This window comes from Anabrus simplex, chromosome 7 (assembly GCF_040414725.1).
Source record: "Anabrus simplex isolate iqAnaSimp1 chromosome 7, ASM4041472v1, whole genome shotgun sequence".
NCBI lineage: Eukaryota > Metazoa > Arthropoda > Insecta > Orthoptera > Tettigoniidae > Anabrus > Anabrus simplex.
In genome coordinates, this window is record NC_090271.1 from 59,481,421 (window position 1) to 59,505,207 (window position 23,787).

Genomic DNA, 23,787 nt, shown 5'->3' on the forward strand with positions numbered 1-23,787 from the left:
CCATCCCAACCCTCCTATATCTTCAAAATTTAAGTTCCTGCAACTTCAACCTAATCCATAAGATGAAGGAACCACTGCATGGGATTCACTTCAAAACAGCTGAAGATATTCTGAAGGCAATCAATCGCTCTCTTCACACCAACCAGAAATTAGGCAGTGCTGACAGCATACGAAGGCTTTTGCAACAATGAGAACATGTTGTATGCAACACTTCTGGCTACATTGAAGACCTGTAAAAGCTAGACCCTTGTATATATGTTTAATTTCTGGAAAATAAATAGTTGCCACTACAAAAAAAAAAAAAAAAACCTAATGTGTGTACAAACAGTGAAGTACAGAGGTGGTAACATATGATGGAGCCCAACTTCAACAGTCCTTCACAGAAACTACCACTGCATGAATGTGTGTAGGAATTACTTGGAAATGTAATTATAAATGATGGCCTAGGATTTCATGTGGAGTGACTGTGGGAATGTCCAGACCAAGTATTGTCATCATCAGCACAAGGAGCAGTTCTCAATCATGTGACCTCTAAGAGTGGATATTGCCTGTATTCCAGCAGAGTTAGGAAGGTTATGATACATTACTTCTAGTACTGTATATTATCACTTACTCCATCCATGCTGAGAATTGGACACATTTTCTCTATCTCCTCAGGAGACACCAATTTCTGTGGAGCTTCCTTGTGCTGTTGACGTGACATCTGGTATCTAGAAACATATTTCAGAGACATCAAAACATATTAAAGATTGAAAATTTTTAAAGGAAAATCAAACTCCAGGATATGAAGATTTTCCTGCAACAACTGAAGACAGTAAATGGGACTGTCATCATACAGTAGAACAGCAGACTTATGAGGATGTCTGGCTGCTCAAAAAAATATATATGCACCTGGTATTTTATATTCCTTGCATTTAATATTTTATTTGAATTCACCTCCATTTTAGACACAAACTCTGTGGACACCCAAAACAAACATTTTACAATATCAAGCCATTTTTTTAAGTAACTGTACAACCTGCAGTATGCTGTCACAGTGAGAGTGCACATTTTAAAATAAATTTGTAATAAACCTGGGCCACAAGAGAAAATGGCTGACAGTAGATTTCCAGGCCTTTGCAGATGACATGGGAATTCAGATCAACTATCTCAGAAGACATAATAGGATAAATGAGGTGTCAAAGATTAGGAACAAACTCAAAAACAGAGAAGGATCCCCACAGTACTGGAAAGGAACAACCAAGTGTCAAATCAAGTCACTTTGCCTGGCTGTTTTCTGAGACTAGTCATATAGTGAAAGATTTATTTATTTTATTTAGCACTAGCTGATATACCCGTGCTTCGCTACGGGACTCTCAGAAAGACTGACTTTGTGGTTTTCCTAACTGAAGTCTACATAGGTCATTACAAAAACTTCAGTAGGAATGTAGAGATTAAAAGCAATGTTATCACATAAAATACTCGCTCAAATGAAAAACTGCACATTTTCTCACTTTTAACGAACAGTACTACGGTGCCGATCTAACAGTCCAAAGTTCCAGAGCTGGAATAACCAGGCCAAAGACAGCCATGAACACTTCTCTGCCATTATTTTGTTAAATATGCACACTTCTCATTCCAATCAGTGCCTCAGAGTAGCGATTGAATAGCTTGAATGCTATGATGAACCAGTGTGTTACGTACCAGTAGTATTGGAAAATTTATGAAACAGAGGATTGGCATGCTAAAGAAGTAAGTTACCTAACTCTCCAGCTACTTCCTGCCAACATTGAGGCAGGCTGTTACACTCGGTACGACCGGGTGAGTTGGCTGCGTGGTTAGGGACGCGCAGCTGTGAGCTTGTATCTGGGAGATAGTGGATTCGAACCCCACTAACGGCAGTCCTGAAGAAGTTATTCCATGGATTCTTCACATCAGGCAAATTCTGGGGCTGTGCCTTAATTAAGGCCAAGGCCGCTTTCTTCACATTCGTAGCCCTTTCCTATCCCATCGTCGCCATAAGACCTAACTGTGTCAGTGCGACGTAAGGCAAATTTTAAAAAAATACTCAATATGCAGCAGTAATCCTATCTATCGGAGATGAGTGGCAAAAGAAGACAAAGCACATCACAACAAACAATGGTCAATGTAATATTACTGTTGATCAATTTTATGAGCTTTCTATATTGTAGGCCTTCACATTTAGTTTTCTTTCGAGTCTGTGATCTTAGGGCGTCTTATAAAATTATTTATAGCGTAGACTGCAGTTCCTCATTCTCTGACTTTACATACCAATTTTCATTAAATCATGTTTACCCATTTTTCTCGTGACTCAGCGCTGATAATGACTTAGTAAATAAGTCCAAATTTATGAATATCTCTGATCATAGCCGGTAAGTTATGGAGTATTTATTGATATGACCACTAATAACATAATTATTTAGGAATTAAATTTCAGGCTTACCCCTAAACTACCATTTCATTCAGCGTGAATAAAATTATTTATGGCCTAGATAATAGCGACTTATTCCCTGACTTTGCATATTGATTTTCATTAAGATGGGACCACTAATAAAATAAATATTTGAGAATTCCATGTAGGCCTTCCCCTAAACTATCATTTTTCTAAGCATGAATACATTTATTTATGGCCTAGATTATAGAGACATTCCTTGACTTCCCCCACTGATTTTCATTAAGATATGACCGTTAATAACGAATATTTGAGAATTAACTTTTAGGCCTTCCCCTAAACTACTATTTCACTCAGCGTGAGTAAAATTATTTATGGCCTGGATTGTAGCGACTTATTCCCCAACTTTGCATATCGATTTTCATTAAGATATGACCACTAATAACATAAAGTTTTGAGAATTAAATTTTAGGCTTTCCCCTAAACTACCATTTCAGTCAGTGTGAATGAAATTATTTATGACCTAGATTGTAGCGACTTATTACCCGACTTCGTATACCAATTTTTATTAAATTCTCTTCAGCCGTTTTCTTGTGATGCGTGTACATACATACATACATACAGACAGACAGACAGACAGACAGACAGACAGACAGACAGAAATTACGGAAAAGTAAAAAGTGCATATCCTTGTTACTGTAGGCATGACTGATACAGAAATACCATCCTTTTTAAATTCTGAGCAGTGTACAGACAAAACTCTTACTTTATATACATAGATATGGCTACATCACTAAAAATTAATATTGCAATTATCTCAAAATAAATTTACAAACTAATATCCAGGCCATGAATGTAGTCTTTTGATCCCTCTGTCATAATTAGGAACTCTTTTGGATTGCCAGCGAAAGCTCTCAGAGGACATTCTTGGACTACATGGTGAACAGTCTGCTTTTCTGTGTCACAGTCACAACTTGGAGAAATTGTGAAAGAGTGAGAGAGAGATCTTCTTCCCTTTCCCTGTATTTATCTGGCTTTCTTCTTATTCTACACTTCCAGCATCAAGATTGAAGATATGTCAATATGGCCCCTGAGTGAGTGTTGAAGCCCGCCCTCCTGATGATGTTGGGAAGCAGAAACAAGCTCGACAGGGGTTCAGACATGATGGATGTAGAAGAATAGATCTCATCTAACTGAGGACAGCAGTGTGTGAGGATGTGGAGGTTGTCATTGTTTTTTTGTGTTTTCATATTTTTTCATGTCCCCTGTTTTCCACACTCACCTGCCATTGTGTTCACACTATTATGTGCTCCTCTCTCTCTCTATGGTGTGCCGATTTCCTGCACAAGTGGAAGAAAATAACTTCTCAAAGTTGTGACTGTGGTGCTGAAATCAGGCTGTTCACCATGTAGTCCAAGATTGTCCTCTGAGAGCTTTCCCTGATGATCCAACAGAGTTCCTAGTTATGACCAAGGGATCAATAGACTAGATTTGTGGCCTCGATATTAGTTTGTAATTTTATTATATGATAATTTGTAATATTAATTTTTAGTGATGTAGCCATATGCTAAATAAAATAAATAAATCTTTCTCTATATGACTAGTCTCAGAAAACAGCCAGGCAAAGTGGGACTCCAAGTGTCACTGTAGAAAACCAAGTATACTGGCAGAAAAAAAATATCCAAACACCATGAAATAAGGAATGTAGAATATGGAAATTTTGGCAATATATTTGTTGAGGCAGCATTATTTAATTGATTAAAGGTACAAGACTACAGATTAATATCTGTATGAGATAAGCCATCGCAAATGTGCCACGCTGGTCCATTAATAACTGGTGTAATCGCTTGACTGTTGAATGCAGGCATGCAAATGTGCATGCATTGTGTCGTACAGGTGCTGGATATCAACTTGTGGGATGGAGTTCCATGCCTGTTGCACTTGGTTGGTCAGTAGAGGTATGGATAATGCCGGTTGTGGACGACGCTGGAGTTGTCGTCCAATTATGTCCCATACGTACTTGATTGAGGACAGATCGGGCGAACGAGCAGGCCAAGGCAACATGTGGACCCTCTGTAGAACACATTGAGTTACAACAGTGGCATGTGGGGAGTGCATTATCCTGCTGGAAAACACCCCCAGGAATGCTGATCATGAATGGCAGCACAATAGGTCGAATCACCAGACGGACGTGCACATCTGCAGTCATGGTGCATGGGACAACCACAAGAGTGCTCCTGCTGTTATAGGAAATTGCTCCCCAGACCAGAACTCCTGGTGTAGGTCCAATGTGTTGATGCTGCAGACAAGTGGAATGCAGGCGTTCACCTGGCCTCCTCCTAACCAACACACGGCCATCACTGGCACCAAGGCAGAACTGCTTTTCATCAGAAAACACAGCAGACCTCCACTCCATTCTCCAATGAGCTCTAGCTTGACACCATTGAAGTCGCAGACGGTGGTGGTTTGGGGTAAGTGGAATGCATGCCGCAGGGTGTCTGGCTTGGAGCTGTCGTTCAAGTAACTAATTTCATACAGTTTGTTGCGTCACTGTGGAGCCAACTGGTGCTTGAATTGCTGCTGCAGATGCAGTCGGCTGTGCCACAGCCATATGCCGAATACGGCAGTCCTCCCTCTCGGTAGTGCCATGGGGACATCCAGAGCCTGGTCTTCTTGTGAGCGTACCTTCTCGTGACCACTGCTATCAGCACGCATGCACAGTGGAGACACACCTGCCAAGTCGTTCTGCAATAGCACTGAAGGAAAATGCATCTTCACATAGCCCTATTATACACCACATTCAACCGCAGTGAGCTGTTGATACTGGTCTCTTCGTCATCATAAAGGCATTCTTGACCCACTCACTGTCACTCTGTCCAATAACAAAGGTAACTGACGCTCTCACACAGTACAGCCCATATTTAAAGCAAACCTGATGTGTAACATCATGGGGCTGCTACTAGTGTCACGCTAATGTGATTTGTGGGAAATCTGAATCAACGTCATCTTTTAGATGACCTACCAACATTCGATAATCTAGCACAACCCCTTCTTGGTGCCTGGATTTTTTTTTTCTCCAGTGTATTAATTAAAACTTCTTTCTAATATATCCAGTGATCACCAAACAAGAGTTTTTGGCAAACTCAAGCAAGGTGTGCACAATAAGCTGATAGGAATACTTGTTTGGTGGTCATGGTATAACATCCAAGGGGTACAACAGGCCTAACTTCATAAAGAATATTAACTCACTGAAGTCACCACCAGAACTCAAGCTTTCTACAAGTACATAACACGGAGCAACATTCAACATAATATGTTGGTCAGTGTTACCACCTATCATGTAGGCCTATATTAGCAATGCAGGACATACAAATTTTAAAATTTACAATCCCACGGGAAGTAACAGCAGGCACTTTTCATCAGTCATACCAGTCTCTAGAAAACTGCCACTCCTTAAAGCCTGATGCCCTGGGCAACTGCCCAGTTTGTAATCCTCTAGTAGGTAAATATGACTCTGCCTGTCATCAACCATGATGATTTTTTTATTTTTACATTTTCAGTTTTATGCCATAAACATTCTCAGTTCTGAAATATTCAGTATATTTAATCACCCTAATTTCCTTGCTATCTTGGCATGAAAGGTCCTACTATACATTATCAGTAGTCTAATTTTTCCTCAACTATAGTTTTGAAGAATATCTGTGAGTATAGGCTTGTACAATGTGTGATGTGCTGTGAGAGTTTATATATTTAATCTTCTTCAAGTAAATTTTGGATTATTTAAAACTGTATTAAATATTATCATAAAAATTTGTTGGACACCTTGTACTGCACATGTCTATTTTTCTAGAACTTGTAGAAGATACAAGCTTTGAGAAGTTTCCAAGGACAAGACAACAGGCATCAAATTAAAAATTTTAATTTGATTGGCTTAAATAAATCGAAAGATAACTCCTGTGCAGCCATTGGTCATTAATTTTGCTGTGCCATTTCCTGTTGCACCACCCAGCATGGGGTACCTTCGGGAAGCGTGTTGCAGGGGAGCTGCATTCTCTGTCTTCGGGACCATGTAGAGTGGATCATTTATGATGGTGTAAAGAGGTTTTACATCCATCTTCACGTTGGTACAAGGCAAGCTTTTTCTAACAGTTTTGGTAACTTTAGATTAAATTTCTCTCCAAGCTTGACCTCAGTAAATCTGTTTTATTTTAAATTGTTTTCCTATGACCTGTATTTTTCTATAGTGAAGGTGGTCACTCCACATTTTCAACTTGTAATTGATTAAGAATCTTTTCTTTGAATATCAATACTTCCTGAATAGTGGTTACCAGGAATGTTCCTTATTTCCTTTCCTTAGATGTTCTTTAATAATAAATAGTTATTAACTATAAGTAGGTATTGAGTAAATTATTCTTTGGTCGAAGTTTCGGCCACAGAAGTCCTTCGATCCATAACCTCGTAGGGTTCCTTTTGCTGTCCACATCCCGCCGATAGTTGCCGTGTATTTTTCTTTGTTTAGTTTTGATGTTACGATATGGTTTTAACTATTCTAAAGTTTATTTCAGTGTTATACATTTTGTTTCTTTTATCATTGTTATGTTAAGCATTCAACTGCTGCCATACAAAGCTACAGCCACTGCTGGCTCAAGGTCAGTGATGTTAAAGAAGAACTTACTTGAACTCATCCATTCGCACAGGTGAAGTTGCAAGACGAATACTGCCAGGACGATGGAAGCCAACAGCTTGACCAGTCTCTGCTTCAAGCTGGGAGTATAAGTTTATACTGCAAAAAATAGTAATAATAATAAAACATCTTCTATGCTGACATTCATTATGTATAGTTATGATAAAATTTAAAATAATTTACACAGACTTCATTGTAGTTGCCATTGTATCTCCTTTATTTACACATACTGTATTGTGTTTATCCTTCATGGTTATCTCTGTTGAATGCTTTTTTACCTGTAATAGTGAAGATGTTTCAAGTTAGGTGTTGGGTGGTATAAGGCTGTCAGTCCAGCTGCATGCCATGTGGACCCAGCTGTTAGTTCTGTCTTCTCCAATAGGACTACCCCCTTTTGGCCCTGTCAACATCACCAGATACCTTTCAAAACACTTTTTAGCATCATCATGAATATATAAGTTCATCATGTCAGGAACCAACAGAAGGCTGCCAGTATTACCAGAATCAGCCATTCATTTTTAAGAACAAAACTTGATGTGTGCCATGAAGTGAACCACTTCATGCTCTGAACTACATCCAGCCAAAAATAATTTGATACCTGATAATAATTTCACTGTAGGAACTTACATAGGTACTATTTTTGCACATTTAGCATTTGTAAATCGGTATGGGTATGAGCTTCTATTGGATACTCAATGCAATATCCTCATTCTTAATTTATTGGGCCTGTGATGGTTAAAAAACCCACTTAAAAGCTGTAAGGAAAATACAATAAGTAAAACATTTTTATTTGGTGGCTTATGCAGCCTGGTTCATAATTCTTCTTCCATATAAACTAGATCAACATTGCCTGAAGTTCTTACAGTACAGGACATTCCATATAGGTAATGTTTAATATTATATCACATTTCCAAGACAAAGTTAATATTAAAGTTGGTAGTAACCTAGCTGAGGTGAAGAAAATATGAGATTCTTAAATTGCTTGCTGAGGTGATGGTGGTGGTGTAGGTGGTTATTGTTTTAAGAGGAAGTACAACTGGGAAACCATCCTCTAATAACACTAATCAGAAGGGAAAAAATAATAGAAATTACGATTCGAGCATAACCAAAGAGAGAAAAGGATGGACCAAGAAAAGAACCCAGTTAGAGTATGGGTCCAGTGTATGGGACCCACACCAGGATTAGTTGGTTTGAGAACTGGAAATGATTAATGGAAAGCAGTACAATTTGTTCTTGATCATTTCCAACAAAAGAATAGTGGGACTTTGGACTGAGGAGACTTGGGAGTAAGTAGACAAGCTGCTCGACTAAGCGATATATTCTGAACTGTCAGTGGCATTTAAGAAAAGGCTAGGTAAACAATTGATATGGATTCTGCCACCTGAGCAACTGCCCTAACTGCAGATTATGATGATTGATGGAAGTACAAAAAAGAGAACTTTTTAGTTTCCTGAGGATGTTCCAGCCAATCAGATGTTCTACTTTGTACTTCTAAGCCACAATAAACAAACTAGTCCTGTGGCACATACTTCCCATTAAAGGTCCTTACCTACCAAAATGACTACTGCCCAGATGGATTGCCTGTAGATACTGGAGTGTCACATGATCAGTGTAATGATATTGTCAGTTCTGCTGCCTTTCCTATCACACAACTCTTTGATTAGTTTCACAATCCTTTCTCAGACCTCAGTTCTTCTTAATCCGTTTACCCTCCAGGGTTGGTTTTTCCCTCGGACTCAATGAGGGATTCCACTTCTACCACCTCAAGGGCAGTGTCCTGGAGGGTGAGACATTGGGTCAGGGATACAACTGGGGAAAATGACCAGTACCTTGGCCTCACCTCCTATACAGAACAGGGGCCTTGTGTGGGGATGGGAAGATTGGAAGGGACAGACAAGAAAGAAGGCAGGATTCGGCCGTGGAATTAAGTTAGGTACCATCCTGGCATTTCCCTGGAGGAGAAGTAGAAAACCACGGAAAACCACTTCCAGGATGGCTGAGGTGGGAATTGAACCCACCTCTACTCATTTGACCTCCCGAGGCTGAGTGGACCCCATTCCAGACCTCATACCACTTTTCAAATTTCATGGCAGAGCCGGGAATTAAACCCGGGCCTGGGGTGGCAGCTAATCGCACAAACCACCAGGGGTGGCAGCTAATCGCACAAACCACCAGGGGTGGCAACTAATCGCACAAACACTAAACCACAGAGGCGGACTCTCAGACCTCAATCCAGGATTAAAATCATCCATGCATGAGGCAGATAAAATTATTTCTATAATAGAAAGGTGCAACTAACCTCATGTGGAAAAACTGTATACCGATCATTATGAAAAGCCTGTCTGCAGGGTCCACATACAGTCCAGGATTCTGGAACGTATTATATGACGACATGCTAGCATGAGAATTGCTTGATAATTGCCAACTCGTGGCATATGCGGATGATGCTCTGCTCCTGGTTCGAGACAATAATATGGCCAACTTTAATCGGCACACTAACACAGCTTTTGATCAACACTATCATTGGGGTTAGTAAAAACAAGTTACATTTCAATCCAACTAAGACAAAAGCTATGATTGCAACCAGAAAAATGAAGATGAAAAAAACAGTTTTGTTGATGAATGGCATAGAAATAACGCTTGTTAATCAGATGTCTTATTAGGGTGTAGTACTGGATCAAACTTTAACATTTTGTGCAGATGAAATCTGCCAGTCTCCTATCAAGCATAACTCATGCCACCAAACCTATGTGGGGCCTGAACTCATCCATATTGAAAACAATACATCAGGGTGCTGTTGAGTCCATTATCACTTACATAGGTAAGTAACTTCCTTCACAGTAGGCCCAAAGGAAACAAATGAAACTATGACAGATTCAAAGAGGCTTCATACTGAAAATCATTTTTGGCTATCGCACTATCTCCACTGACACCCGGTATATTATGTATTGTTGTTCCTTGGAGTATAAATAATAATAGTAATAAAATGAGGCAGAAACATAACCCTTACTCTACGAGTTTGGCATTTATAGGCTAAAACCATCTCCACAGGCCATGAAAGCTCTTGGATGAGAAGAAGATAAAAGTTTCCTACCTGCCTTGCCCTCAGGAATCAACCTCATACTGGCTGGGGTGAGTGGCTCAGACAGTAGAGCCTTGACCCCAAGCAGGTAGGTTTGATACCTGCTTAGTCCAGTAGTATTTGATGGTGCTCAAATATGCCAGCCTTGTAATGGTATATTTATCAGCTTACAAAATAACTCCTGCAGCACAAAATTCCAGCACCTCAGCATCTCCTAAAATTGTAACTGTAGGAGGGATGTAAACCAATAGCATTATTAATCTGATATTACTGCTGCAATGCAAGTGCTTGTTCCTGTCCAGAAGTGAAAGATTTCGTTCTAAATTTCTGATTTCCTGATGGGGAATCTTACCCATGTTCTTCTGGGTGAATGAGGAATTCTTTAACTGCCCTCCCTTCCCTTCCCTTCCCTTCCCTTCCCTTCCCTTCCCTTCCCTTCCCTTCCCTTCCCTTCCCTTCCCTTCCCTTCCCTTCCTCTGGTGCACAGCAACAGGCAGTGGCTGGCGCTCTGGCACAGCAAGCATGGCAAGTTCGTCAATTTGAATTGCATGCCCAGAAGTAATAATGTAACCTAATTTTCTCTAAAAGAAAAATTTACTCCGCTAATCCGATTGCACCATCATTCTTAACATAATACGAGGAGCATCCCTGATTCTTTGTCCGTGTAGTTCTGATACATCCCGTATATATTGTATAATATTTGTTGTGACCTTACACAAAGTTTTGAGTAAGCAAGCTCTCCTTTCCTATATGGCCATCAATACAGGGTGTTTCCATAAGAGCGTGCAAAAATTTAACAGTACAAAGAGAATGCTCGACTGAACAGTTTGTGGTAGGGAACCTGTGGTCGGAGAAGTCGGCTTAAGGAGACATGGAAGTAAAACTTGTCTACCACTTTGTCTCGCATTACTGTTTCCCAGCTTATTTACAACTAACATGCATACAAGTTTCCTCGTACTGTGCAATTTATTTACATGTACATTCATTATTCCCTGCAAGGAAACAAGGAGGACGTCATGATGCAGGTTTTGTTTACTTTACTTGTCCATAAGGTGGCTCTGTTGTGTCGTATTTACAATGTCCCATGACAGAACGGGCTATGAATCATGCATGCATTGAGGTTGATGACCGTCAATTTCAGCACTTTTTGTAAGGTACAGTGAAAATGGTATGTTCATTGTATCAATGATGGTATTTGCAGTTGACTGTAACTAATGTAAATAAAAAAGTATACAGTAATGTGATTGTATACATATTATCTCCTTAAGCTGGCTGCTCTATGTCCTGTTAAATTTTTGCACGCTCTTATGGAAACACCCTGTATAATGCTTCCAAAGTCTAGAAATTGTCTGTATTCCAGCATTTACCTGCCATTTGCTATAGAGGTCTCTACAGGCAGTTAACTTGCTAAATTAAAGTATTTTACTTACTGTAAACCTATTCGAGTTTTAGTTACCGCCGCTGATGTCCTCCATTCTTGAACAATCCCAGCCTTGGGAGTAAAGGTTGATGCTACTCCAAGTCGATTAAACCAAACAAGTTTTTTTATAAACCGACCTGGGTTATTTTATGGCCAATGTTCAGAAATCTTTGTGAGAAGATAATGGTATTTTTGAGGCTGTACCCTCTAGTTATCTCATTTTTCTGCATTATAATTAATTTTACAATTCCAAAAGCAATAACAAGTGAATAAGAGTACCAGGATATGCATTTTTGAGGAAGATTTTGACCTGCTAGTGATGTAGACATTGTAATGAAGAGTGTCTCTTACCAACTTAGCCAGGTGGTAGGCAATGCTGCAGCCCACTGCCCCTCCTCCTATCACCAAAGTCTCTGCATTTTTTGGCAGATTCTTAGATGTTGAACCTTCAGCAGAACTGCAAACATTGATCAGAGCTCATTGTTAAATAGTCACATGAAGCATTGATCATTAAACAATCAAAAAACATTTTCTCCATACTTACATAGTTTGTCAAAGGGGTTCTGGTAGTAAAGTCATTCTAGATTTTCAGCCATGGATAAATATGATGATCATGATGATTTTTCAATTACTTTCTACAAAAAGTGAATTAATGTCTAATGACAAACTTAGGAAAATTAAATCTTTGTGTCCTAAAAGAAGAATGCACCGTCAAAAACAGGCAAAAGATAATCATCTTTGAAAAATATATGTCCTTGGCTTAGATCTAAGCTACTACACTTCTCAAACTGTTTGAAGATGACTGAACTGTCAGAAATTTAAGATTCGTAAGAGTGCTAGGAAGCATTTAAAAGAGTACATGTACTTCACACCCACCGGGGTTGTAGGCCTATCTGAAGTGAGCTGTACCACCTCGGTATGAGGACACAAATTGACATTATAGACCGGCAGATCACCCATGAGTGTCAACTTGAAACACCAGGCTTCTCCAGAGGCCATATGGCATTATATTGTTATCAGGAACCACTGGAGAATAAAACAAGTTTATAGGATGATATTTATATGACTGAAATCCATTTTGATCAAGAAAGATTTTTTTCAAAAAGTGGATGGCAGAGGGAAAGTCATATAAACAAGATGCTCAGATGCTGACTCAACATGAAGAAAGAAACTTTCAGTGCTATTGGTGACATTTTCAGAGGATTGTCTCCTGATATGAATGAAGTCAGATTGTGCTTAACACTGCTACAAATTTCCTTCACATTAGTTGTCAATAATTGTATTCATTTTATTGATGACAATGATTTATGATACAAAATTATGCAATTATATAGTAGTTGTACAAACCTTAACTTAAACTGCAGTAGTTTGAAAAATTACAAGCATAGAGAAACCACATTAAGATGTTTCTACAGGCGAAGCAAAGAGAATGTGTTAAATGGGAAAACGTACTATTGAAACACTAACAAAAATTATCCAACAGGATACAGAAACACTTGATACATTTTTTTTGACATGCGTGAATTTTATATCACATATGCATTGTCAGTCCTACAGGGACAGCTATATTTACCATTTGAGAGAAGAGTAATAAAACATGTGAAAAATGTGAGAGAACAAATATGAAAACCTTTTCCACTAGGGCTTATTAAGTAACAACAGTGAGTTTAAAGGTGTGTAAATAACCAAGCAACAAATATGAAAATACGGTACTCGTATTTGCACTGGGGCTCATAAAAGTATCAACATGTTATTGCAGATCACGGACTAGTGGATTATTAAACATTGTTTTCTGGTCACACTCTTCGACCGTGAATTATTCGGAAGTTACACTCGGCCACGTGCGTGAGAATGACTTTGACCACCATCTTGAATTCAACAACACTTCAACCGACTTGAGTCGAAAGGTGGTGGTGGTGACTATTGTTTTAAGAGGATGTACAACTAGACAACTATACTCTACATAACACTAATAAGAGAGGAAAAATGTAAGGGATCTGACACTTTGAAAAATAAAAGTATTGGCCAAAGAAAGACAAGGGCCACGAAGGGCGTGAAATTGAAAGACTCCCTAGCCCTTGAACTAGAGTATGGTTCCAGTGTATGGAACCAGTGTATGGGACCCTCACCAGGATTACCTGATTCAAGAACTGGAAAAAATCCAAAAAGCAGCTCAATTTGTTCTGGGTGATTTCCGACAAAAGAGTAGCGTTACAAAAATGTTGCAATGTTTGGGTTGGGAAGAATTGAGAGAAAGAAGAAGAGCTGCACGACTAAGTGGTATGTTCCGAGCTGTCAGCGGAGAGATGGCGTGGAATGATATTAGTAGACGAATAAGTTTGAATGGCATTTATAAAAGTAGGAAAGATCACAATATAAAGATAAAGTTGGAATTCAAGAGGACAAACTGGGGCAAATATTCATTTATAGGAAGGGGAGTTAGGGATTGGAATAACTTACCAAGGGCGATGTTCAATAAATTTCCAATTTCTTTGAAATCATTTAGGAAAAGGCTAGGAAAGCAACAGATAGGGAATCTGCCACCTGGGCGACTGCCCTAAATGCAGATCAGGATTGATTGATTGATTGATTGATTGATTGATTGATTGATTGATTGATTGATTGATTGATTGATTGATTGATTGATTGATTGATTGATTGATTGATTGATTGATTGATTGATTGATTGATTGATTGATTGATTGATTGATTGATTGATTGATTGATTGATTGATTGATTGATCTAATAGTGTCAGACTCAGAAAAGAAAAAGAGTTGACCAAGGAAGGTTGGATAGGATACATGAAAGTGGGGAGCCTGGCACAAGTAAGCAGAAGCAATGCTGAGACTCAGCTGAGGGCCCCGTGGTCGCCAATCTGCACTCCAGAGTTCAGTGCCCTTCGGGCCCCTTTTAGTTGCCTCTTACGACAGGTAGGGGATACTGTGGATGTTATTCTACCGCCCCCCACACACAGAGGGGTTCAAGTCAAAACTCAATGGTGCATTTTCAACATTTATGCCACCTCATCGTGCTTAAAGGTGCAGGTGCCTGTCCACTTCCTAGACTTCAATTTTGTCTTCATTAGTAAGCAAGTTCACAACTTTTTTCCATATCCATAACTAGGCTGCCACAAGATAAATATGCACCATGCTAGTCGACTTAACACAATTATGTTCCTAACCCATAGGTAGATTGTTTTTTTTTGTTGTTATTTGCTTTACATCGCACCGACACAGATATGTCTTACGGCGACAATGAGATAGGAAAGGCCTAGGAATTGGAAGGAAGCGGCTGTGGCCTTAATTAAGGTACAGCCCTGGCATTTGCCTGGTGTGAAAATGGGAAACCACAGAAAACCATCTTCAAGGCTGCCGACAGTGGGGCTCGAACCCACTATCTCCCGATTACTGGATACTGGCTGCACTTAAGTGACTGCAGCTATCGAGCTCAGTCATAGGTAGATTATCATGCAACAAATATTCACTACCCTTCATTGTATCACTCAACACTGAATAGATTTCTAACTAGGGCCTACTGACTGGAATATGTAATACCTGCTCAAACAGGTTCAATGGGTCATTCAGCAATCTTACTGCTAACTGGCAAGCAAAATCGAACTTTCCTGAGGATAACAGCTTGCTCCCTGAAGGTGCAATTTACCCTGTGAAGTTCAGAAATTTAGGCCTTTTTGCATTATCACGCAACTTTTCCCGACCTGAGTCCTGTGGTGAGGGCTCTTATCTATTTTGGAAATCAATGTCCATTTCACAAGGGAAGACAAAGAACATTTTCAGGGCTAGGAAAAAGGTGATTGTACTAAGCAGTAATAACGAAAATTCATGACGTGGTAAGTGAGGTATGACTTTGAATTTATGATACGCTAAGTAAGAAAAGTTGTTTTTTTTTTAGATTCTCTCCTTGATTATATGATCAGTTAAGAACATGTGTGACTTCACAAACTGTTTAAAAATTATCAGCTGGTCTACCTTGTATGCCATGGGATGAAAATCTTTGAATAGATTCTTGACCGGTCCCTATGAGACAGCATCGGAACAGGTATCAACCAGTACATGCAGCATTCCTTGATGTGAAAAGAAAGAGTTTGACCTTCTTCTATCACAGCTAATATGGCATGTGTTGCTTATTTTCTTGGTCTGAGTGCTTTATGAGAACACTAACAGTAGAGTGAAATGCAGCTTGCCAGCGAGAGTCGGAGTTCATTGCTCTTCGTCTTGCCACTGCTGTCTTGGTCGTTCATGTAGACTCTTGGCCTTAAAGGTAAAGGTAAAGGTATGCATGAAAATGCGAAACCATTGAAAACCATCTTCAGGGCTGCGGACTGTGGGGTTTGAACCCACTATCTCCCAGATGCAAGCTCACAGCTGTGCGCCCTTAACCACACCGCCAACTCGCCCAGTAAAAGTGGATCCTACACATGCGGGATGACACTAAGAAAAAGAAGATATATGTAGAATTTTCAGTCCAAAGACTGCTTGGGTCCCAACAGCTCCACCATCAGCTGTCACAGATAGCCGAGATATCACAAAGAGAAGAAATCGTAGGGAAGTGGAGAGTGAAGTCATTTGCTGTTGCTTACTTCACTAAGCCAGAAGGTACTATTACATATAAGCTTGCCAATCCTATTGGAATATTTAGATAAATAGACCACATGAGAGGCATTTTTAAATAAATCAGTCAATAAATCAATCAATCATCTCTGATCTGCATTTAGGGCTGTCTCTCAAGTGACAGATTCCCTATCAATAGTTTGTGTACTCGTAACATTATGATTTCTAAGAACTTGAAAATTTATCGAACACCTCCCTTGGCATGGATCCCAACTTTACCTTCATATTATGATCATTCCTACTTTTTCAAATTCCATTACTGCTTATTTGTCTGCTAACATCATTCTAAGCCATCCATCCACTGACAGTTTGGAACAGGGATGGCGAACCTTTGACACACGAACACGAATTCCGTGGCACGCCACACGACATACTAACATATTTTAATGTTGCTAACATGTAATAAATAGGTTGGAAATCTACCACTATAGCATATTTTAATATAACACTTCAATAAAGCAGTATATCACAATTCTATGGCCATATTTTTTACATATTTTATTAGGTTAAAGCAAAAATATACTTTATTCTTAAAATTTATCTGTTTTTGTAATATAATTTTCAGTGATGTTTGAAAGGTAAAGTCATGAAACATTTAGCCGAATGATTTTATATATAATGCAATCTAATACATAAATGAAGTCAAATGAAGAGGTTTCATGACAATTTTAAAGGAAAATAACCGATGGCACAGTAGACAGTAAAACATAATAAACAAGACCTTAACTGACATGCCAGTCGGAAAAGGTTCGCCATCCCTGGCTTGGAACGTCCGGCTTAGTCGAGCAGCTCGTCTTCTTCTGCTCAAGTCTTCCCACCCCAAAGTTTGCAACATTTTCATAACACTAATATATTTTTCAGAAATCACCCAGAACAAATTGTGTTGCTTTCCTTTGGATATTTACCAGTTTTCAAATTAAGTAATCCTGGTGAGGATCCCATACACTGGAACCATGCTGTAACTGGGTTCTTACCAATGACCTTTCCTTTATGCCTTTTCTTATACATCTTTATTGCAACCCCCTAAATACCTCGTAACCATATGTTACCTTTATTTACAATCTTTTTAATTTGATTTCTCCTATAAGCTTTCCTTATATTAGCACAAAGATACTTACCATGAGGTACTTTCACTCAATAAAAACAGTAATTAAAACTAAGAGGTGAACTTTGAAACTGACTTTTCACACTGTTTACCATCATACCACTGTCTGTTGTTGAAGGACAAAGATCTTGAGTAGTGGTAGTGGTTTTTTCTGTTTTAGGAGGAAGTTACAACTACTGTAGGTAACCATCCTACCTGAACAAATTAAGTGGAAACAAAAATAAAAATAAGTTTGCCTATTCAACAAACAAATTTGAAAATTCAGAAAAAAAAAATCAGGCCAAAATAGACAGAAGTTTAAAAATAATATTAAGCCCAAATGGACACAACCATATCAAGGAAGATGTGCAATGCAAAAGGGACAGCTAGCCAAACTCTGGGTCAATTAAGAGAGAATGGTTTATACCTCTGCTACTTTCATATTGCCAGATTCAAGAATGAGATTGAGCCAGATCATTAAAAGTAACAAATTTGTTCCAATCCCTACTAGAAGATACAGTGCACTCTGAAACTTGTACATCACAGGAGATCACTAAACAAATTAACAGTAGAATACTGCAGTTTGTTTGGGTTCTGTTTTAGAAAAGGAAATACGGTGATGAGTTGCAATAACATGAGATGCTGTATCAAAGCTCATAGTCATCTGGAAGGATCACGTGGTAAACAGATGCAACAAATTAAGGCTGCTGAAGACTCCAGATTTGCAATTTTTCTTTATAGTGCAGAAACTTGGGCAATAAATACAAAAGATAAAAGAACTGATGCATTCTAGGATGCTAAGGATATCATGAAGGGACAAAAGAACTAAGGAATCCTCAGGAAGCTCGATGTAAAGAAAAAGCTATTCTCCATTTGTTGTTATAGAAACTGGCAATACTGTGGGTATACAGAATTTCAGCAAGAATACAACCAGGAGAAAACCATTCTTCAGGGGACAGTTTATGATCTGGAGGAAGATGCCCAATGCAATGGATAGACAATATAAAAGTAACAGGTAACAAAATGTTGAGTCAATTAAGCTATGCAGCAAAAGGTTGGGTGCATTGGAGATAATTAGTCAAATATGTTTCATGATAGACCATCAACTATTATCATTGAAAAACAAAGTTAATGATGATGATATCCAGCTCCATGGCTAAATGGTTAATGTGCTGGCCTTTGGTCACAGGGGTTTGATTCCTGGCAGGATCTGGAATTTTAATCATAATTCGCTAATTTCGCTGGCATGGGGGCTGGGTGTATGTGTCGTCTTCATCAACATGTAATACTCATCCCAACACGCAGGTCACTCAAGGGCGTCAAATCAAAAGACCTAAAAGCCATACGCCATTTCATTCAATGATGATGATCAATGCAATATGGTATTATACACTTTGCTAAACAGATACAGTAAAACCTGCCTATATATCAGAAATCTGTAAAAAGAGAAAATACATTTCAGTGCAATTTCCTATGTTAAACAATACTTTAAAACAGAAAACTGTCTAACATGGAAACAGAACCGTTTCTGAGTAGGCCTATGATTTGCAAAAATAATCTGATGGAAACAGAACAATTTAAGCATAGCTGCTACTAAACACTATCGAATCATTTTCAGTTTTGTAATGATGATAGTAAGCAAAGAATTAGTTTTTAGAGTGAGTGTGCTCGGACATCTATGAACCAAACCTCACTGTCGGTAACAGCCTTTTTCAAGGACCTTGGAAGATTCCATACATTAAGTAGTATTTTTAGAGAGTACTTTCTCTTTTGTGCTACAGGAGATTTTGAAAGATTGTTGACCTTACTAGGCTGTAAATAGTGTACCGTTAATACTTGTATTCTTCTTGAAATGCACATTGTAGAGTAATTATTTTCAGTTTTGTGCTGACAAATGAAATAAAAAGTATAAGTGGAATAAAACTGTGAATCATAGTGCTTTCTTACTTCAGTTTTGTACTTTATATTTGCAATTCAGTAAAAATGTATTCTAAACATAAGATGATAGAGGATAGGAGTGACTGCAATCACGTAAGTTGATTAGAGAAAAAACAAATTTTCCTTCTTTTTTTACAGTAATACAGTAGGGCTTACTGTTTTAAAACACAACCCTTTGTAAACCAGAAACCTCCATTAACAGAAAAGAAAAAGAAAATACCAGAACGATCATGTTCTGATTTAGGCTGGTTTCACTATATGCAATAATGTTTACGTTTTATTGCAAGAATTTTGTTAATCAACCCAGACTCGGACCACTCTCCGCTAGACTGAACAGAAACAAAGATGTATGGATGTTAATTCAGAGAGCTTTAAATGAATGAATCACTGCTTAGAAAGAATAGCATGAAATCTCTAATTAGTAATTCATTTAGAATATAAAAAAAGTGGTGGTTGCACAAACCTGCAACCAGGTCAGAAACCATCACTGTTACATAGCCTAAGACAATGTGATTCCCACATACAAATGAGAGAATTGATTATGATAGAATTTTTGTGTGAAAAATCAATTTATCTTATTAGATTAGATCTTGAGGTTACACTGAATATGGGGGTAATAATCAGAGACAAGAAACAGAAACCAACTCTTAAGAGACTGGGCAAATTTTGCACAAGTACCATAGTGTAAAGAATAACTGCCCAGCCGAAGTAATAGGTAGCCTACCAGTCAAAGAATCACAATAAAAATCTGATTTTATTGAAAACTAGCTGATGTACCCGTGCTTTGCTACGGAATTCTGCACTGTATACAGCATTCTAGGTTAGGTAGTGTACATGTTGTGAGCAAGAGTGGATTAAATTGCATAGCTCGTAACGTTACCCTAGAAACGCGACGGGCAAGTCACCAAACGTCTTTTCTCATATGAAGAATGGGTTAGGGAAATTTCATTATAATGGTAGGCTCGCTTGCCTACCATCAGTCACAATCAGGTTGGGGAGTTTTCATTATAATAGTAGACACTCTCCAGCTGCCTTTTTAGATCCTCAGAAAGACTCTCTTAGTGGTTTTCCCAACTGAAATGAACATAGGTTATTACAATGACATCAGTAGGAATGGCACAATTAAAAGCAATGCTTTCATATGAAACAATCAAATGAAAAATCACACATTTTCTCACTTTTAATGAACAGTACTACGCTGTTGATCTAACAGTCCAAAGTTCCAGAGCTGGAATGACCAGGCTGCAGACATCCGTGATCCGTGAACACTCTTCGCTTTTTTTATTGACGGTGGGGTGGGGGTGGGGGGTTTGAATAGTGGAGAGTCCCAGGGCAAAAACTATGCCTGTTTACTTACCTGTTTCCTAGGAGTTCCTGATAAGTCAGAAAATCTCAATTCACTACACTGGCGGGGGAAAAGACTATCTGACTTGGAGGCAAATTTTTCCTCCAAGCCAGAGGAGAAACCTTTTTGCTGCTAATTTGGAATAAAATTAATGTAGATTTAATAAAAGTGAAGAGGAAGAAGCTCTTTTCAGAGTTGAATTTTGAGTTATTTAGTAAACTGTGGTGCTATAATTTGGAATATGCCTAAATTCTAATTCTAGACCAGTTCATACTACTACTACTACTAAGTGAGCCTATGCCTTAAGTGTGCAACTGCTCCTTCAAAACAGCGCATCAGAGTAGGGATTGAGTAGCTGGAATACTATGATGAACAAGTAAGATACCGGTACGTACCAGCAGTATCAGAAAATGTATGCTAAAAAAGAAAATTATCTAACTTCCCAGCTATTTCCTGCCAATATTCAGTCAGGCTGTTATACTCGGTACGCAACAGTAATCCCATCAACCGGAGTTGAGTGTCAGCATACGAGACAAAGAACATCACAACAAACAATGGTCAATGTAATGTTATTATTGATCAGTGTTATGCGCTTTCAATATTGTAGGCCTTCATATTTAATTTTCTTCTCTGACTCTGAAATACCACTCTTATCTTAGTCGGTATGGTAAAACTGAATAAAACATAAATGATCGGAAACTGTATTCTCTATAACTTTTGTTATGTAGTACTTTTTGATAGGACCAGTAACATAGGTATTTAAAAATTAAATTTTAGGTGCCTTCTCCTAAACTACCATTTCATCCAGGGTGAATAAAAATGTTTATAGCTTAAACTGTAGTTTCTTATTCCCCGACTCTATATAACGATTTTCATTAAATTCTGTTTACCCATTTTCTCCTAGCTCGGCGTTGATATGGACTTAGCAAAAAAAAAAAAAAAAATCATGAATAGTCTATCTCTGTTATTATAGTCTGTATGTGAAAAATGTATAAGACATAAATGATCGGAAATTTAATTCTGTACGACTTTAGTTATGTAGTATTTATCAATACGACCACTAATAATATAAATATTTGAGAATTAAATTTTAGGCTTCCCCTAAACTACCATTTCACTCAGCGTGAATAAAACGATTTACAGCCTATATTGTAGCGGCTTATCCCCCGACTTTACATACCGATTTTCATTAAATTCTCTTCAGCCGTTTTCTCGTGATGCGTGTACAAACAGATAGACAGACAGACAGAAATTATGGAAAAGTAAAAAAAATGCATTTCCTTCTTACTGTGGACATGACCGATACAGAAATACCATTATTTTCAAATTCTGAGCAATGTACAGACAAAACTCTTATTTTATATATATAGATTGAGAACAAGAAGAAATGTTATATTTCTGTACATTATAATTGCTACCTACTTCTTTCTCGGGACCAAGCTAGTTGACTATGTGGTTTGAGGTGTAGCTGTTAGCTTGCATTTGGGAGATAGTGTGTTTGAACCCCACCGTGGACAGCCTTGAAGAGGGTTTTTCTGTGGCTTCCCATTCCCACACCAGGCAAATGCTGGGACTGTAGCCTACTTTAATTAAGTCTTAACACTATCCTGTCATCACCTTAAGAACTCTCTCGGGTCGGTGCAACGTAAAACAAATAGCAATCATTCTTGGATAACTCAACTAAGAATGTCCGTAAGTTCTCAATATTCTGCAGCCTACTTTCCAGATCTCAGCACAAAACAAGCGCAAAGCTAGGGTTGCAGATATCGGTAGCCTGCATAATTCAAACGTAATGCATTAAGAGAGCATTCCTGAAAGTGTAGATCCATACTTAGACACTCTTTCTAAAAATAGGCAGTCGGGAGGAAGCTTACACTAGGTAGGGAGAGGAGGCGTCCTGCAGCTTTCCTCAATCTCATCAAATTGTAGGCACGGGGCTGAGTAACTCAGATGGTTGAGGCACTGGTCTTCTGACTCCAACTTGGCAGGTTCGATCCTGCTCAATACGGTGGTATTTGGAGGTGCTCAAATACGTCAACCTCGTGTCGGTAGATTTACTGACACGTAAAAGAACTCCAGCGGGACACAATTCCGGCATCTCGTGTCTCCAGAAACCGAAAAAGTAGTTTGTGGGATGTAAAGGCAATAACATTATTATTATTATATAATTTTGTGTAGGCTATAATTTGGTCACGAGACTAAAAGTGGTGAGCCATTGCTCGTGTATTGGTATAGAGCAGAGATCTGACATAGGCTCACCTGAAGAGCCGCGCAGCGGGAACTCTGCTCCTCCATAGACGACGCGCCTGCAGCATGTTGGCCGAGCTGTGCACTAAAACTCACTGATGACACTCACTCAACCTCTCGGCCTTTGAGCTCAAGCACGCGCTGGGAGGGAAGCCACCGATAGTCTCCAAGGTTTCACTCCGTAACATGTTACATATTACTGCTGCAGCAGGGGTCTTCAAACTTTTGATGCTGTGGCTACCGTCAATTGCCGAAATCTGCACGCACCTCCCCGATCGAAAGTTAAGTAGGCCTATGGTATGTTAAAACATGAATAGGCTGACATGCAGTGATTTAGTTGGGATAACATCTTTGCGGGTACTCGCCTTACTTTAGAGTTTGGGATCTTCATACACTCATGGCCCAAGGACTTTTGCCGCTCCTTCCTCTCATCACCCTTCACATAAACACACAGCCTAATATGTTGCAGCAACGACGATGGCGACCATGATGTTTTGAACTCATTCCTATCAATACACGGCCAGAAACTACAACATGAAGAGCGAGTAGTAGTTTAAATCTCGATGAGGTGTTAGGGCCTAAATAAACGGAAAAGCATAAAATACTAAATGCATCATAACAAGAATGAAATGTGATTATATACGTATCTTAAATGAAACATATTTTTTCTTGCTTCGGTTGAAATCCGAATATTCAACCAGCTCGACTTCTAGCAAACACTATCGCTAACCCGCTCATTCGCGCCTGACACATTGGTGACCCAGGTAAGTTTCTATAATTTAAGCTTTGATAAACTTATTTCTTCACTTGCCAATGTCACCGGTCGTGTTAGCAAAATTCTTGGAGATACAATTCCGGTGGGCGCGTAACAATGCTGTTGTATGAGATGTAAAATTTCAATGTGTTAAGTACCGTACTTCCAGGATGCACAGACGTTGAGACCACTTTCAGTTTACCTATTGAATC

At 38.8% G+C, this 23,787-nt stretch overlaps 1 protein-coding gene across 1 annotated transcript in view; it reads right to left on the reverse strand.

Moving 5' to 3' along the window:
• Nucleotides 1–22,910, reverse strand: part of LOC136877239 (dimethylglycine dehydrogenase, mitochondrial) — a 95,383-nt gene extending 72,473 nt beyond the window's left edge. The window contains exons 1-5 of the mRNA XM_067151099.2: nt 22,834–22,910; nt 11,930–12,035; nt 7,355–7,476; nt 7,068–7,175; nt 614–710 (exon numbers count right to left, since the gene is read on the reverse strand). Of these exons, the coding sequence (XP_067007200.2) occupies nt 614–710; nt 7,068–7,175; nt 7,355–7,476; nt 11,930–12,035; nt 22,834–22,889 (489 nt within the window). The 5' untranslated portion in view covers nt 22,890–22,910. The remainder of the gene's footprint in view (nt 1–613; nt 711–7,067; nt 7,176–7,354; nt 7,477–11,929; nt 12,036–22,833) is intronic.
• Between the last annotated feature and the right edge of the window lie 877 nt (nt 22,911–23,787).